This window comes from Mobula birostris, chromosome 14 (assembly GCF_030028105.1).
Source record: "Mobula birostris isolate sMobBir1 chromosome 14, sMobBir1.hap1, whole genome shotgun sequence".
Taxonomy (NCBI): domain Eukaryota; kingdom Metazoa; phylum Chordata; class Chondrichthyes; order Myliobatiformes; family Myliobatidae; genus Mobula; species Mobula birostris.
This window is the reverse complement of record NC_092383.1, coordinates 76,676,007-76,691,364: the sequence shown is the minus strand read 5'-3', so window position 1 is coordinate 76,691,364 and position 15,358 is coordinate 76,676,007. Positions and strand designations below refer to the sequence as shown.

The 15,358-nt window shown below is 41.3% G+C and overlaps 2 protein-coding genes across 5 annotated transcripts in view; both read right to left on the bottom strand.

Moving 5' to 3' along the window:
* The window catches only part of LOC140209991 (lysine-specific demethylase 9-like), a 75,551-nt gene extending 68,734 nt beyond the window's left edge, over positions 1-6,817 (bottom strand). The window contains exon 1 of the mRNA XM_072278705.1: positions 6,262-6,817. Coding sequence (XP_072134806.1) covers positions 6,262-6,817 — 556 coding nt within the window. The remainder of the gene's footprint in view (positions 1-6,261) is intronic.
* Positions 6,818-14,622: 7,805 nt separating this feature from the next.
* Positions 14,623-15,358, bottom strand: part of LOC140209990 (tyrosine-protein phosphatase non-receptor type 22-like) — a 128,831-nt gene continuing 128,095 nt past the window's right edge. For all 4 annotated transcript variants that reach the window (XM_072278700.1, XM_072278701.1, XM_072278702.1 and 1 more), the window contains one exon: positions 14,623-15,203. In XM_072278700.1, coding sequence (XP_072134801.1) covers positions 15,142-15,203 — 62 coding nt within the window. In that variant the 3' untranslated portion in view covers positions 14,623-15,141. The remainder of the gene's footprint in view (positions 15,204-15,358) is intronic.

The window sequence follows — 15,358 nt, the reverse complement described above, 5'->3', positions numbered from 1 at the left end:
ACTTACCACTCATCTGACTTCATAAAAAGAAACACAACATAAATAACTGTCATATTGCAGGGCTTGATACATTTCTCACAATATAGAACTATATTGTTGAATGATTTCATTGACTAAAATGCTTTTGTACATCTTCAGGTCATAAAAGACACTAGATCAACATACATTACTGACACTGTAGCCCTCAAGTTCAAAGCAGAACTCATTCTATGGGTCAAGAAACTACCTTGGCTATAGCAAGTTGAGTTGAATGTACAACACTGTTTGGGTTTATTTTTCATTCCGTTACCAAGGTACCAAGTGCGGTAGACTTTGACCAGATAACCAGCATAGACAAGAATGCTGCACTGTTAGTCAGATCATTACCAGGAAGTAACTGGCACCAACTTTAAACAGTACTTTACACTTTGAAGTCCAATTAAAACACGGCTTGATGGAAACGTGGGAAGGGCAAGTTTTGACTTGGAAAAAGCAAAACAATTCCAGTGAGATTCGCACAGCAATGGTAATAGCAAAAACATGTGATTTTTAAAAAATTGTTTATCTGGTATAAATGTATACAGATTCAGTGATAATCCACTAACAGCACTGCAGAACAACTGAAAGCTTTTCATAAATTAGCCAGCCAAGGTGGTGGAAAATGCCTGGAGTTGTCAGTACAGGAAGAGTTCGCCCTTAGCGCACATTAGTCAACTCTTTTCCTCATCAACACCTGACTATGGAATTGCTTTAATATATAAATAACACTTCATTTGTGTTATGAGAACTAGAGAACATTCAATGTTGACTTAGTTTTTGCTATCTTAAGTCACTTTCAATTTGTTTTGGATCTTTACACATTACTAGACAGGTAACATACAAATCTGATTTTTTGAGATCAACAGCATGTAAAATAGTGTCAGCATTACAGATTTTGCCATTACCTCTTTACTGAGCAGTAAAAGGACCATTAACATACAACACATCCCAACTCCTGCACTTGCATACGGACAAGGTGCACGTAACAATTCATAAAATAAAAATCACATGGTTACACAAAGACTGCTCGACCTCCTCTCTTCCAAGGACATATCTGATATTAGACAAGGAAGTCTGGCATGGTAAATTGCTCCACTTTTTACTTTTCTCACAATTGCTTCCACCCAGTAACAAATGCAGGGATTTAAAAATATAGGTCGTTTCTCCCCCCCCCCCCCCCGCAGGCCCATCTGCAATCAAACTAAAACCACCAGAATATATGGACATCATTAAAAGAGGAAGAGTACAAAGAATATTTACAATAATGCTGCCGAGTCTGGAGGACCTGAGCTATAAGAAAAGACTCAATAGGTTAGGACTTTATTCCTTGGAACATAGAAGATTGAGGGGAGATTTGACAGAAGTATACTAAATTATGAGGGGTATAGACAGGGTAAATGGAAGCAGACTTTTCCACTAAAGTTGGGTGGGATCACAACCAGAGGTCAAGGGCTAAGGGTGAAGGGTGAAAAGTTTAAAAGGAACATGAAGGAAAATTTCTTCACTCAGAGGATCATGAGAGTGTGGTACGAGCTACCAGTACAAGTAATGCAAGTGAGGTTGATTTCAACATTCCTAAAAGTTTGGATAGGTACATGGATGGCAGGGATTTGGAGGGTTATAGTCCCAGTATAGGTTTATGGGTGTAAACAGTTTAATAGTTCAGCATGGACTAGATGGCCTGAAATGCCTGCTTCTGTGCTGTATTTTTGTATGACCCTATGCTTCACAGTGATAACAAGACAAAAGCAAGCAACAAGTTGAAGGATTTTTATGGTGGGTGAGCAGAAGGGTAAAGAGACAAGATTGAAGTAGCACATTAACTCATGGAAGAAAATTCCAGGAAGAGGAAATTAGATGAAGGCATGGTCTTTGATGATGAGGTCATAGGAATTAGAGATATCCTAGAGATTTGTAGTCTTATACAGGATTGCGCAAGGCCACATTAAATTCAAGGCTAGGATTCTTCAAAGAGTCATGAGAAACAGGAACAGGCTATTCAACAGCAAATTTACTAGTATTCACTGTGTTTTATAAACAATTCCATGTTTTTATCATTCTTGCATGAAGTATTTCTTAACTTCTCTCTTAACTTTATGTTCCTTCTCCTACATACTCCATCAGCAGAAAGAGGTTTCTATCTATCTAGCCTATCAATGGACTTGAGCAGAATTATCTGGGCAGCAACAAATGTATTGGGTGTATCATCTAAGCAAGCCCATGACAGGCATCCATCTGATACCCATTTACAGAATAAAAATGCATCAGAATGTACACAAAGACATACAAATCAAGGTGATAAATTTACAATCTTGTATTCGTATAGTGCAACACCCCAAAGCACTTTGCAACTAATGGAGTATTTTTAAATACATTTAATATTGTAGACAGGCAATTTAAGCAGAGCAACTAAATCATTAGTTTTAGGTGAAGTCTTGACTTGGACACAATGAAGAATTCTGCTCTTGAAATAATGGACTGTATGCTTATACACAGAGATAAATAAGGATTCGGAATACCATCTCCTTTGAAAAGCATCTGACACAGTCATGTTCCATTTTTATTGCAATTAACTACTACACACCCCCCTCTCGGCCCACAGAGGATTTGAAATACGGTTTAAACTTTATGGCTTGGATGCAAAAGTGTTCTTCATTCAGTTGTGGCAATGAATTTCTGCAGCCCTTTACCAATGACTCCACAGCTAATCCATGAAATCTCATCAAGACCTTCAGCAGGTACTACAGGTAGACATTCACCACCATATTTGGGTACCTAAGTGTGAAATTAATTCAGTTTTCGAAATTGTCCTACAAGCACGACAATTCAATCAGATTAAGAAATTTTTTTGCGGATAAACATCACTGTTGGAATGTATAACTTGGAAAATAACGTGATGTCCCACAAGGAACGTGTTGATAATGTCCAATTATGTAGATAGGTGTTTGGCAAAGATATCTGTTCGTCCAGCACTAAGAAAACCCCCTTGCTCTTTAAAATGGTGATGATTGCATTTGGGCTTTGAAGTTGGACAGCCTACCCTCTTGTTGTGCCTCTCCATTTTATTCAGCTATATCATGTCATTCCTCAGCCTCTTTCACTCTATAAAAGAAAGACCTAGCTCAACAAATCTCTCCTGATAACACAATACCTCCAATCCAGGAAATATCCTTGTGAATCTCTTCTGCACCTGCTCTATCTCCATTACATCCTTTTAAAAATAAATTTATTATAATTCTGAAAGCCTAAATACCAAATATAAAACCACAGTTGAAGAATTTTTAGCAATTTTGATTTGTCTGACTTCTGAAACTGGAGCACAAAATCTAGGCTAATTTGCACTATGCAGCTGCAGTAAGGGATTGTTGCAACGCCAAAGGTGTCAGCTTTCAGGCGAGACAATGATGTGCACTTACACAGCAGGTCTACCTCAAAGAATGTCCAACAACAGCTCACAGGTGCATTAGCAAAAAAAAAACTGCAATCAGAGGAGATAATCACCAAAGACTCAGCTTTGGATAATGAAGCAGTTATATAGAAATGCAAAACCTTCTACCTGTACAGCTGAAAGACCAGCCATTAATATTGAAAAAAATGTAAGTTTTAATGTATAAGAGGCCAGTATTGGTAAACTGAAAGACCCTGGAGAATAGCAGAATTGGATGCTACACTGATCTAGAAAGGAAAGACAAGAAAACAGGAAACAGGTCATTATAACACTCAACACCTAACTGATTCCAGAATTATATACTTACTTTCAAAGACTCTACAACTCATGTTCTCAGTTTTATTAATTCTGATCAGTTTTTCTGTATTTGCAGAGTTTGGCTTCTTTCGCATATTGATTGATTGTCAGTCTGTGTTTGAGTGTAGTTTTCAATGATCACTACACTTTTTGTTTGACTGTAAATGCCTGCAAGAAAATAAATCTTACGATAGCCTATTGTGATATTTGTGTTTTGATAAGAAATTTACTTTGAACTTGAACTTTCAACTTTTTTTTAAAAAAACAAGGAGCCTACAAACTTCTGCTAATAGGATAGCAAACACCATAGTGTTAGTTAACAGAGCTTGATGCTAGATATGGCCAGTAAATTCACATCAAGGCTCAAGATGTGGGTGAGGGTATGAGACAGTTAAATTCAAAGCTGAGTGATTTAATGGATATGCAACTTGGCTGTCTTGCTCATGCAGCAGATTCAGTTGGACGTCAAATGCAGGTTCCATTTGGCTTCACAAGTGAGTATTAAAGATTCCAAAATGTAAATTACAGAACAGGGCTGTTTTCCCTGGTAATCATGCTGGAAGCAAACATACAAGTTGCAAAGAAATTACCTGGGATCCAAACAGAATCTTTACAGCTTTGTTCCCAACCCCCCAAAAAAAAAGGTAAACACTGGAAATACTTGACAGGTCAAACAACATCCAGGAGAAAGAGTTAATCCATCAGGTTGATATCCTTTCCTAAAAATGACGATGTTTGTTCTAGAAGTGTCTTAAGTATGTGGGATATTCTGCCATGGGGGATGTTAATTGGCTAGTCTGAAATGCCCCAGAAAGACATTTTAAAGCCAATGACCGATAACAGTCAGCAACTGCTTTTCCAGTTTAAGGATCATTGCAGGCTGAAGGCACTTGGCTAAACTGAATAAGATGGCAGATTTATTTTAAGTAAATTTATAAGCCCATAAATTACAAGATATACTTAATCCAGCATTTTTCACCTTGTACTCTCTTGCTAGCCTACTTCCCAGCCCCTTAACATTAAAAATAATTAACAGTACATCTGATAAATAATGAAAGTACCAAGACCATACTTCCAATCTAACCCTCTTTATCCCCTTTACCAAAATAAACAGTAACTACATCTCAAAAGTTACAGAACATCCCAAGCACATGATGCACCATTATGCCTCTTCAAATCCAGTAAATAAATCAAATCTAACTGAGCTGCAGGTACAAGCAACAAAGAACATTGTTGTGTACTGAGTTAGGACAGATGGAATTGTCTACCAGCAAAATAGCATTACTATTAGAAACACCCATGTTCACTCTTAGCAGCATGTCCCATTTCACACCAACTATCCCTATCATTCAGTTTGGATGTTAATCCAGAGCCTTCTCTATTCCCCTGACTAAAAGTGAAAAAAACACCATCACCATTTTGAAGAGCAAGAGAGTTTTCCCAGTATGCTGGACTAACAGATACCCCTCCTCAAATTATCTAAATACATAATTTGGTGATTATCAAATCATTCCTTGTGGGACTGCTTTATTTTCCCAATTACAGATACTTTACTTTGGTGATTCTACATTTTTGGATGCTCAACTGCGAAAATCAACATTTGAATGAGATTCCTTTTTTCTCCATAACTGATCTTCAGTCAATAAAACTACAACCCAAAGAGGACATTGCAAATCATAGCCAATGCTCATTTTTTTTACAGATCTGTCACACTTCACAGTGAAAAGTTTATTCCCAAGACACCAAAATCTCATAGCAAATTACAGTTTCAACCCTACAAATTTAAAAGCTAATCCAGTTACAACCACCTGCAAGATGCACAGCCTAATCCTGTTTTGAAAATTTTGTAAACTTCAAATGTATTTCCATGAACCAGTTTAGCAAAGATCAAAATTTCATTTTGTAGTTGCAGCAAAATAATTTATCATAAACGACACAATTTTACAAAAGAAACCATATTTGTCACTAAAAGACATGCCGCAAAACTGGATGACCAACGCTAACAAACTGAGTTTAATACAGGACAGACTCTCCAATACAATGCAACTAAGGAAAAAACTTCAGTTGATGTTGTGCTTTGAATTTCTCAAAGCGCATTGTCGCTGATGAATTTATCTCCCCGTATCGATATGAAGGCGAACATGACAGTCAATTTAACATACCGAGATGACACAACCAACACAAGCAAATGATCAAATTTTAGCACTGAGTGTCGTAGTTTGGCTCAGAAAACTTTATCCCCAATCTTAAGATTCGGTATGAAAAAAAACACCCAAAATCCCCAGTCTTACTCATCAGCAGCAGCTCAGTTTTCAGATGCTTGCGAGCTCAAGACCCACTACTGAAACACGAGCATGTAATCGGTTGAAGGATACTGCACTACGGGGAGGTCCCGTTTAGAAAGTGGGACACCCGAATGTTTGCACAGACCCCACCGAGGGCTTTAAATTTTCCGCGTGGCTTCAGCAGTTCCATCTAATACATGAAGACCCTCGTACCTTTGTGCGGAGGCCCGCCGTCGTTATTCTCTTTACGCGGCCGGTGCTTCTTCTCCTTGTCCCGGTGTAGGTGCTTATCTTTCGGGTTCCTCGTCTTGGGGAGGGAGGTGGCGCTGGCCGCGAGGGCGGGGGCTGGGCGCGGGCAGGGGGTAGGCCCGGCGGCAGGGATAGAGCCGAGGCCGGGGCCAGATCCCGTCGGTGGCGGCGGACACACCGAGTACACGGCGGCAGGTAGACCACCACTGACATGAGCGGGGGGCGGGTAACGGAGCGCGGGGGCCGAGGTCGCGGGTCCACGCATAAGGCCGTGATGGTGAGTCTTACGGCGCTTGGCGGCAGGGTGTGGGCCGGAGCCGGGACCCGGGTCGGGTCTGAGCCCGGCGGACTCCCGATCCCGCGACTCCTTGTTCGGCGCCTTCAGGCGGATCAGGCCGAGCTGCGCCATCGCAAACCGGCAGTGACGTCCCGAGCTGCCGGAAGGGCCCGACGGAAAGAGTGGCGCGTGCACCGCAGCACGGCTCCCGGAAGCGGGGCAAGTCAGTGGTATTGGCGTCATAGCATCAGCCAGCCTTCCCCGCAGCGTGGAACCAGCAACCCAATGTCGATGAGGTACAGTCAGTCACGGTCCTCCCTGTGGGTATTTACTTAGTTCAATTAAACTTTCACCAAAATAGTTGGTTTGAGTGGCCCGTTCTAGCTCAACCTGTTTGTACCAAGAATGAAATCATGTTGCAGTTTATTCTCAATCAAGAGTGACGTGCAAAGTGCTGGAGGAATTCAGCAGGTCAAGCAGCGGCTGTGGAGGGATGGGGTGAGTTAGGTCGAGATATTTCTTCGGTCCAGTTATGTTGCTTCAGGTTTAAATCTACAGCATATTGTTCTCCCTAAATTAGGGGGGGGGCTTTTTGTTTTAACACAGTTAACAAAAAACTTCGATCCCCATGTCACACATCTCCCCATCCAGAACTAAAAAATAGAGACTCCGATAATCCGGCACCCCGGCTTTTGGGCGTGGATTGTCTCGAGTTTTTTTTTCTCTCCGAGGTTACTCCAGCACACTTTTAATTAACTTATTTTTGGATGCTGGGCAGTGTTTTAGTGTTCCAGTGAACAAGCTAAATTTAAAACGATCATAGTAGGTCATAGGGTTTAAAGAGGACAGGGCTGAGGAGCGTTTAAGGGGAACATGGGGTATAGGACAAAAACTCGAGAAAATCTGCAGATTCTGGAAATCCAAAGGAGAACACACAAAATGCTGAAGGAACCAGCAGGCCAAGTGGTTTCTCTGGAAATAAACAGTTGACATTTTAAGCTGAAACACTTCATCAGGAGTGTTGAAGAAGGGGGAAGATGCTAGAATAAAAAAGTTGGGGGGAGGGGAAGGAGGTGATAGGTGAAGGCAGGTTGGCATGGGAATTAAAGGTCTGGAGAAGAAAGTGGACCGTAGGAGAAAGTGAAGAAAGAGGGGCATCAGGGGGAGGTGATAGGCAGCTGAGAAGAGGTGGGAAGCCAGAGTGGGTAAAAGAAGAGGGGATGGGGGAGGATTTTTTTTTACCGGAAGGAGAAATTGATACTCATGCCATCAGGGTGGAGGCTACCCAGACAGAATATAGGGTGTTGCTCCTCCACATGGCACAAGAGGAGGCCAGGGACTGGCATGTCAGAACAGGAATAAGAATTGGAATTAAGATGTTTGACCACCAGGAAGTTCTGCTTTTGGCAGATGGAGCAGAGGTGCTTGACGAGGTGGTCCCCTGATTTATGATGGGTCTCACCAATGCAGAAGAGGCCGCAGCGGGAGCGCCACCCAGCAGATTTGTGGGTGAAGTGTTGCCGCACCTGGAGGGACTGTTTGGGGCCCTGAGTGGAAGTGAGGGAGGGGGTGAATAGGCAGGGAACAGGATCCTGTGAGCTGTCTGAGGGAAAGATTCCTGAAGATCTTCATTAAACACTGCAAGCACGTTTTCAAATTGACGTGCTTTAATGATTATGGATTATTAATCAATCTGATGTTGGATTATCAGAGCCATTCTCTGTAATGATGTACCACCATCAGTTTGTTGTAATTTCTGGAACTCCCATCTGACAAGACTGCTGAGTGCCTTCACCACAAAGTCTAGAAGCGTTCATAAAAGTGGCTCACCATCTTCTCAAGAGCCATTTGGAATGGAGAATAAATGCTGGCTTTGTCAGCAATATCCTTCTAACTAGCACAGCTGGAATAAGCAGGTTAACTGTTAGACCATGTGTTTTACCTCAGTCATTGGGAAATTATTAAAGAAAATTCTGAGGCAGGGTTTCCCAACCTTTTTAATGCTGTGGACCCCAGGTTGGAAAGCCCTGTTCTAAGGGATAGAATTTATGAACATTTTGAAAGTCAGGGATGGATTAGGGTATTGCTAGGATTGCCTTGCTCATTACACGAGTGAATTTTTTGAGGAGCTAATTAAGAGGTTTGATGCTTGCAGGGTAGTAGAAGATGCCTATATGGACTTACTAAAGTCATTTGCCATGACCCACCCAGCACATTAGGCTGATCCAGAAGATTAAGGTATACACGTCCAAGGCAAGGTGGCTAATTGGATCCAAAATTGGCTAAGTGAGAGGAGGCAGAAGGTCATGGTTGAAGGAAGCTTTTCTAATTGTGGGTCAGTGGTGTCCCACATGAATCTGTGCTGGGACCTTTGTTTTTTTGTGGTATATATTAACAAACTGGATGTGGATGTAGGAGGTATGTTTAGCGTATTTGTGGATGGCATGAGAATTGGAGATGTGTTGGATAGTGAAGAGGGTCCATAAGGCAGAATATAGATCAGTTCAAAAGCTAGGCAGAGTGTTGGCAGATAGACTTTAATCCTGAAAAGCATGAGGCAATACAGTTTGAAGAGTCAAATAGGGGTAGGATATATACAATAAGTGGTCGGGAACTAGAGAATGTTGATGAACAGAGAATCTCGGAGTCCAAGTCCATAGTTTCCTGAAAGTAACAAAGGACGACAAGGTGATGGAGAATTATATGGGGTGTTTACCGTAGTCATACAGTATGTCAGTGATATTAAACCCGATTCTCATTCTGACCAACAGTTGGGACATAATGTTGCCACTTTACAAAACACCATTTAGGCTACACTATTGTGTGCAGTTCTGTTCCCACACTAAAAAGGATGTGATTGCACTGGAAACAGTGCAGAGTAGATGTGTTACATTACAAGAGGCATGGATAGGATAGATAGTTAATATCTTTTCCATGTCTAGGGGTATCAGAAACAAGAGGACGTAGATCTAAGAGTATGGATATGATGGGTAGAAGGGTTTTTTCTAGTACATATTAAGTACTATGACTCTCAGCAAATGTAATGCCTTCTTTACATAGTAGTCTGCTGGATGTAGGGACTGTGAATTCCAAAATAAAAACAGAAAGCCATGCGACTCGGTGTTTTCTTTGAACTGGTTCAATGGTTTTGTTTGTTTCGTGGCTGTCTGTGGGGAAGACAAATCTCAGGATTATATACTGCGTACATACTTCTGATAATAAATACACTTTGACTCTTTGAAAGTACTTAAAATACTCCATAAGTCAGTATCTGTCACAAGAGAAACAGGACTACTAACAATGCTTGTTCATATGGGTAATTTGGTTCGAATCGGACCATTGGTGCCACCTATGTGGAGTGTTTTCATTCTTCCCCATGACAAAGGTTTTGCTGGGTGAGCCAGTTTTTTTTTTTGCCACATCCCAAAATGTGCTGGCAGTTGGTTGATTGGTAAATGATTCTGACTGAAAGTGAATGGTGGGAGAATCCGGGTGTTAATGGGCACTATGAAAGACTAGAGCACAGGGAAATGAAGGTGTGACTGTGATTCCTGGGATTGTTAGAGATCAGACATAGCGTCAGTGGGTTAAATGACATTCTCATGGTACTGTACAGCATGCACATAGGCCAATCAGCCCAATTTTTTCATGTTGACTAGTGGGCACCTTCCTATATTAATTTCATCACCCAGCACTTCTCTGACCCTCAATGCCTAAGCAATTCAAGTGCTCACCTAGACTCTTCTTAAATGCCATCAATAAGTCAGCTTCAAGCACACTCTCAGGCATTGCATTTCACTCTCTGGATGAAGAAGGTCCTCCCATATCCCCTTTAAGTCTCTTCTCCCCTACCCTAAACCAAGCTTCTATATGCCATGGATCCCTAACATTAACTGAGGGATCCATGGACCCCAGGTGGGAACCCCTGTCCTAAACCTGTGTCCTCGAGTTTTATTGCCTCTGATGTGAAGGTTACCTGAATCCTATCCTATCCCTACCCCTCATGATTTTATATTCCTCACTAATGACTATTCCTCTGGTCCAAGGAGAACAGATCCATTCCCCAGTCTCTGCTCATAACTGAACTATTCCATCCCACGCAGCTTCCAAGTGATCTGTCCTGCATCCTCTCCAGCGCAAGTACATCCCAGCACCTTGGTGACTAGAACTGTACTGAGTATTCCAGCTGGGGCTTGACCAAGGTTTTAGAAAGTTGGAGCATAACCTCCTTACTTCTCTTTGTAATTTCCTGGTTAATGAAGGGCATCTTATATCCCTTCCTAACTATATTATCTGCCTGTGTTGCAACCTTCAAGAATCCATGAACTTGTTTTTCAGGATCCTTCTGTCCCTCAATATTTGCTAAAGCCCTACCATTTGTGGTGTATGTCCTTGTCTCATCAAAAATGCATCAGCTCACATTTAAACTGCTTCTGTCATTTTCTAGTCCATTTCACCCACCCATCAAGGCTATAACCACCTTCCACACCATCAATAACTCTGCAATCTTTGTGTTATTCCTTTTCTTACGTGTTTTGCCTCCCACATCCACATGCAAGTCATTCAAACATGTTACAAGGAGCTAGAGTCCCAGTACATATCCTTTTGAGGTCCCAATAATCACAGCCATCCGACTGCAGAAACAATTCTCTACCATCACCCTTTGCCTCCTATTGCCTAGCCAGTTTTGGGCCCAGTTCGCCAACTTGGATCCCATGAGCCCCTAACTTGCTGAACTGGTCTCCCATGCAGAACCTTGTCTTTGTAAAACACCTCTTTTGCCCTGCCCTCGTCAACGCATGGTGTTACCTCTTCAGATAATTCAGTAAAATGAGTCAGAGAGGATCTGCCGATAACAAAGTCATATTGGCTGCCTCTGATTAGTCCCTGACTTCCCAACTGATCATTCATTATATCCCTCAGATTTTTTTTTCCGTTAACATTTTTTTTTATCAGTGGTGCTAGGCTAACAGGTCTAAAGTTACTAATTATTTCCCTGCTATCTTTCTTGAAAAATGAAACCACATTTGCTGTCCTCTAGCCAGCTGGTACCTCACCAATGCCCGGTGAAGATTCCTTTCTCATACGAGAAATATTCCTAGAGGGATCGGCCTAGGATATCTTACCATCAATTATCTTTTTCCAAATGTCAATCATTCAACATATACTTTCTTGTATGTGACTGTCTTCTCAGAGCCAACTAGGTGGTTAAAAAAAAAAATCATCTCTTTACTTTATTGCTGGGGTTCCCAACCTCTTTTATGCCACAGAGCCTCATCATTAACCGAGGGGCCCGGTTGGGAACCCCTGCCTTATTGGCATGCTTTCTGGTACCTCAGTATAGCAAAACTTTCAAAGGCAATAATATAAAAAACTTTTTAAAACTATTTCTATGATTGACTGCTATCAGTTGCTTACAATAGTTCTGGTGATTAAATATTACAACAGCATAATACAACAGTTCCAGTAATTAAGTATTAATTCAACAGCTAATGAGTAATTGCCAATAATGTACCATTAAAATGGAAATTAACATTTTTTTTAATACCCAGGCTTTAAAGAATAATTATAAAAGCAAACTTTCCACAAGCTGCCTTCGATGTTGGTTTCTAAAAATGAATACATTGGGAATGGTCGGAGATGCTAAATGGTGAATACCTGTAGTGATACTGTGCAGTAGGTTATAAAGACTTGTGTGGCGTTGATCATTGAAGCTGAAGTAAAGCAATACATCAGTTTGCTGGGTAGCTATATTGTTTCCATCCTCCACTATATCCTGGTGAGATAGGAGTACTGAGTTGAGTAGTTGCGGGAGACACAGGCAGCTCGTGATTGCCTTGTATGAGGCTGTTGGAGAACATGAACTGAGACGATCAAAGCAGCAGGTAATATCCGTGGCTCGGGCTCACAGACTCCTCTGTCTCAAAGGGAATCTAATTTTTCTTTCCTTATTGAATTTGGCTTGTTCACTGTCAGAATCAGAATTGAGTGTATTATCAGGGACGTCCTTTATGTTGTGAATTTTGTTGTTTTATCACTTTGCTTTCATAGAGACACTTGGTCTCCCTCTCAATGCCATAACTTAATTTCCCTACCACACACTCACCATCCAATCCTTTACCTCTCTCTGCTCCTGTGTCTTAAAGCTAACCTTTAATACTACACAGTTAAGTTTTTAATCTTTCTGCTCTGTCACTGATACTTTAAAGTTCACTCATACAATTACAGTAAAGCTTCTGGCAACATGGCTTAGCCCAATTTACATGTCAAATCGTGTTTTTCCTCATCCCTGTGGCAAGCTATTGCTCAGATTTCAGTCAACTTTGAGAGTCTTGTCCAAAGCAGAACAATTTTCCATATATTCGCTTGATAAAGTTTTGATACTGAGCTGAGTGGCCACCCTTGGTGGGGGACAGGAAATTTGGGCACCATGGTAGCATGATACTCTTACAGTTCAGGGTGTTCCGGAGTTTGGAGTTCAATTCCAATGCTGTCTGGAAGGAGTTTGTACATTCTCTCCACAAACTGCATGTGTTCCCTCTGGGTGCTCCAATTTTCCCCCATATCCCAAAGACATGCTGGTTAGTGGGTTAATTGGTCATTGTAAATTGTCCTGTGATTAGGCTAGTGTTAAATAGGTGGGTTGCTGGGCAATGTGACTCCTTAGGCCAGGAGGCCTGTTTGTTTGTTTCTCTCTCCCTCTCTCCCCCTCCTCCTCTCTCCCTCTCCCCTCCTCCTCTCTCCCTCTCCCCTCCTCCTCCTCTCTCCCTCTCTCTCATTTTCCATAAATAAATAAAAGCCCAGAACAGGGAACTGTCAGGATCAGAAGGTTGCAGGTCTGGTGGGGATGTGGTTTACAGAGTTTGGGAGGCTACGTTCCTGGAAGGATTTGAGCATGAAGACATTTTCTAAATTACATTATTAGAGGTTATGAAGGCAGAATATTTTCCGTGAGACTATTTGAAAATATGAGTGTTTTATTATTGTTGGCAATAGTGTGATTAAAGCTGTAATTAAACCTCCATTAACTTTAAAAATCTGGAATTAATTGCAATGATTTATTTTTAATTGTTCAACTGTTTAATTAATTCCTAGAGAATAGCACAAAAACAAAGAATTAGCATTAGTAATCATGGCACTAGCTTCTACCTATTTCCTATGACTACAGTGGAATTCTCAGTCTGTTCCTATAATAAATTTATGTGCTTCTATAATATGCAGCTGGTTCAAAGGGATGGGACCAGGGTGCTTATAAATTCCCCAAAGACATTTCATTTTAAACAAATTGTTCATTGGACAGTGGTTCCTCTGGTGTTTAGTACAAAGAAGCAAGATCATATTATGAGATTGAAAACAAAAATCAATAGTCTGTGAGCTCAAAGCTTGTTGACAACGACGCAGGGATCACTTAGCTATGTGCGTTCAGTCTTATGTTATTTGTTTCTTCTTGAGCACCACATTTTGGCTCCATCTAGTGATTACCTAGCACACTGCTCTATTGCCACAGCAAGCAATAAATAGATCATCATATCAAACCCAACAGGAATCGCGCAAATCAGGTGGATTAATTTGTTCATCTTGCATCCAATGATTTCTTTGTAAGGTTCCCGTTATCAGAGATGGCTTCCTTTCTGAAAGACAATCTTAGCCACTATATGTTTACATTCGAAGAAATGGATATATTTATCAGCATCTCGACACTCAGCACAACTCTTGAACTGCTGTTAACACCTAATCTTTTTTCCATACTGCAAGAAATCCTCTCTGTGCCCCCCCCGCCCCCACTGAGTCCTGCACTGGGTATGTTCTGTCCAGGCTGTTGAGTCCACTCCCACTCCTCTGTACCCAACTCCCGCCAACCCTCATCCCACAAGAAATCCTCAGCCTATACCATGCACCATACACCATAGTCATAGGTTGCAATTCCATGGTACTTAACTGGATCCCTGCAATTCACAAATGGCATTGAATGCATTCTGCCCATACCCCTCAAACCATCCCATTGTTTCTTGTGGGAAATGAAATAAAAAGACCAATCCCAGTGAAAATACAAATCCCAGCCATTCTTTACTGATATGATCGAGTTTACAACATGTTTGCAGCAGGTTCATCCCCAACCACTGAAAATGTCTGTGTTGGGAAAATAATCAAAGCCAGATAGAAAGGAAGAAGACTCCAAATCTCTCACTCTCAATGTTCCACCTCAGACACACCAGTGTCAGTGTGCAGTTCATTATGTTCATAATTGATTGTAACCCTGTGGTTCTTCAAATATGAATCTGTGCTTCATCAAATAGACCGGAGTCAGAACCTTTTAGCAAAGTGTTATGGATTCATTCTTTCTGTTCAGTGGCCTGTTTATGAAGTAAATGATTTCGGAGAATTTGCTTTCAGCTGTGCTTTGTTTGTAATGAGGGAGAACAGGAATTCTGCTTTTCACTTGCATGACGGATTTTCTCGTCCCATGGGAAATGGGGGTCCGGAGGAGCAAATTCAGAAGACAACCCCAGCCTTGCGCATCAATGCTTTCAACTTCTGGCTGTGGGAAGAATTCACTGAGGGTAGTGTCAGACCCAGTCTGGAGAAGGATTTCTTGCTCCTTTTGGTTTCACAAAGCGATTCTTGAACCCTACAATAAATAAAAACATAGAGTGTTACTACAGAGAAATCGACCGATGTTTATACTCCATTGGACCTTCAGTCCACACTCAAACCCTATAGAATCTCCTTCTATCTTTTCGCTCCTCTTGTGCTTACCTCATTCCATCTTACAGACAACGATAT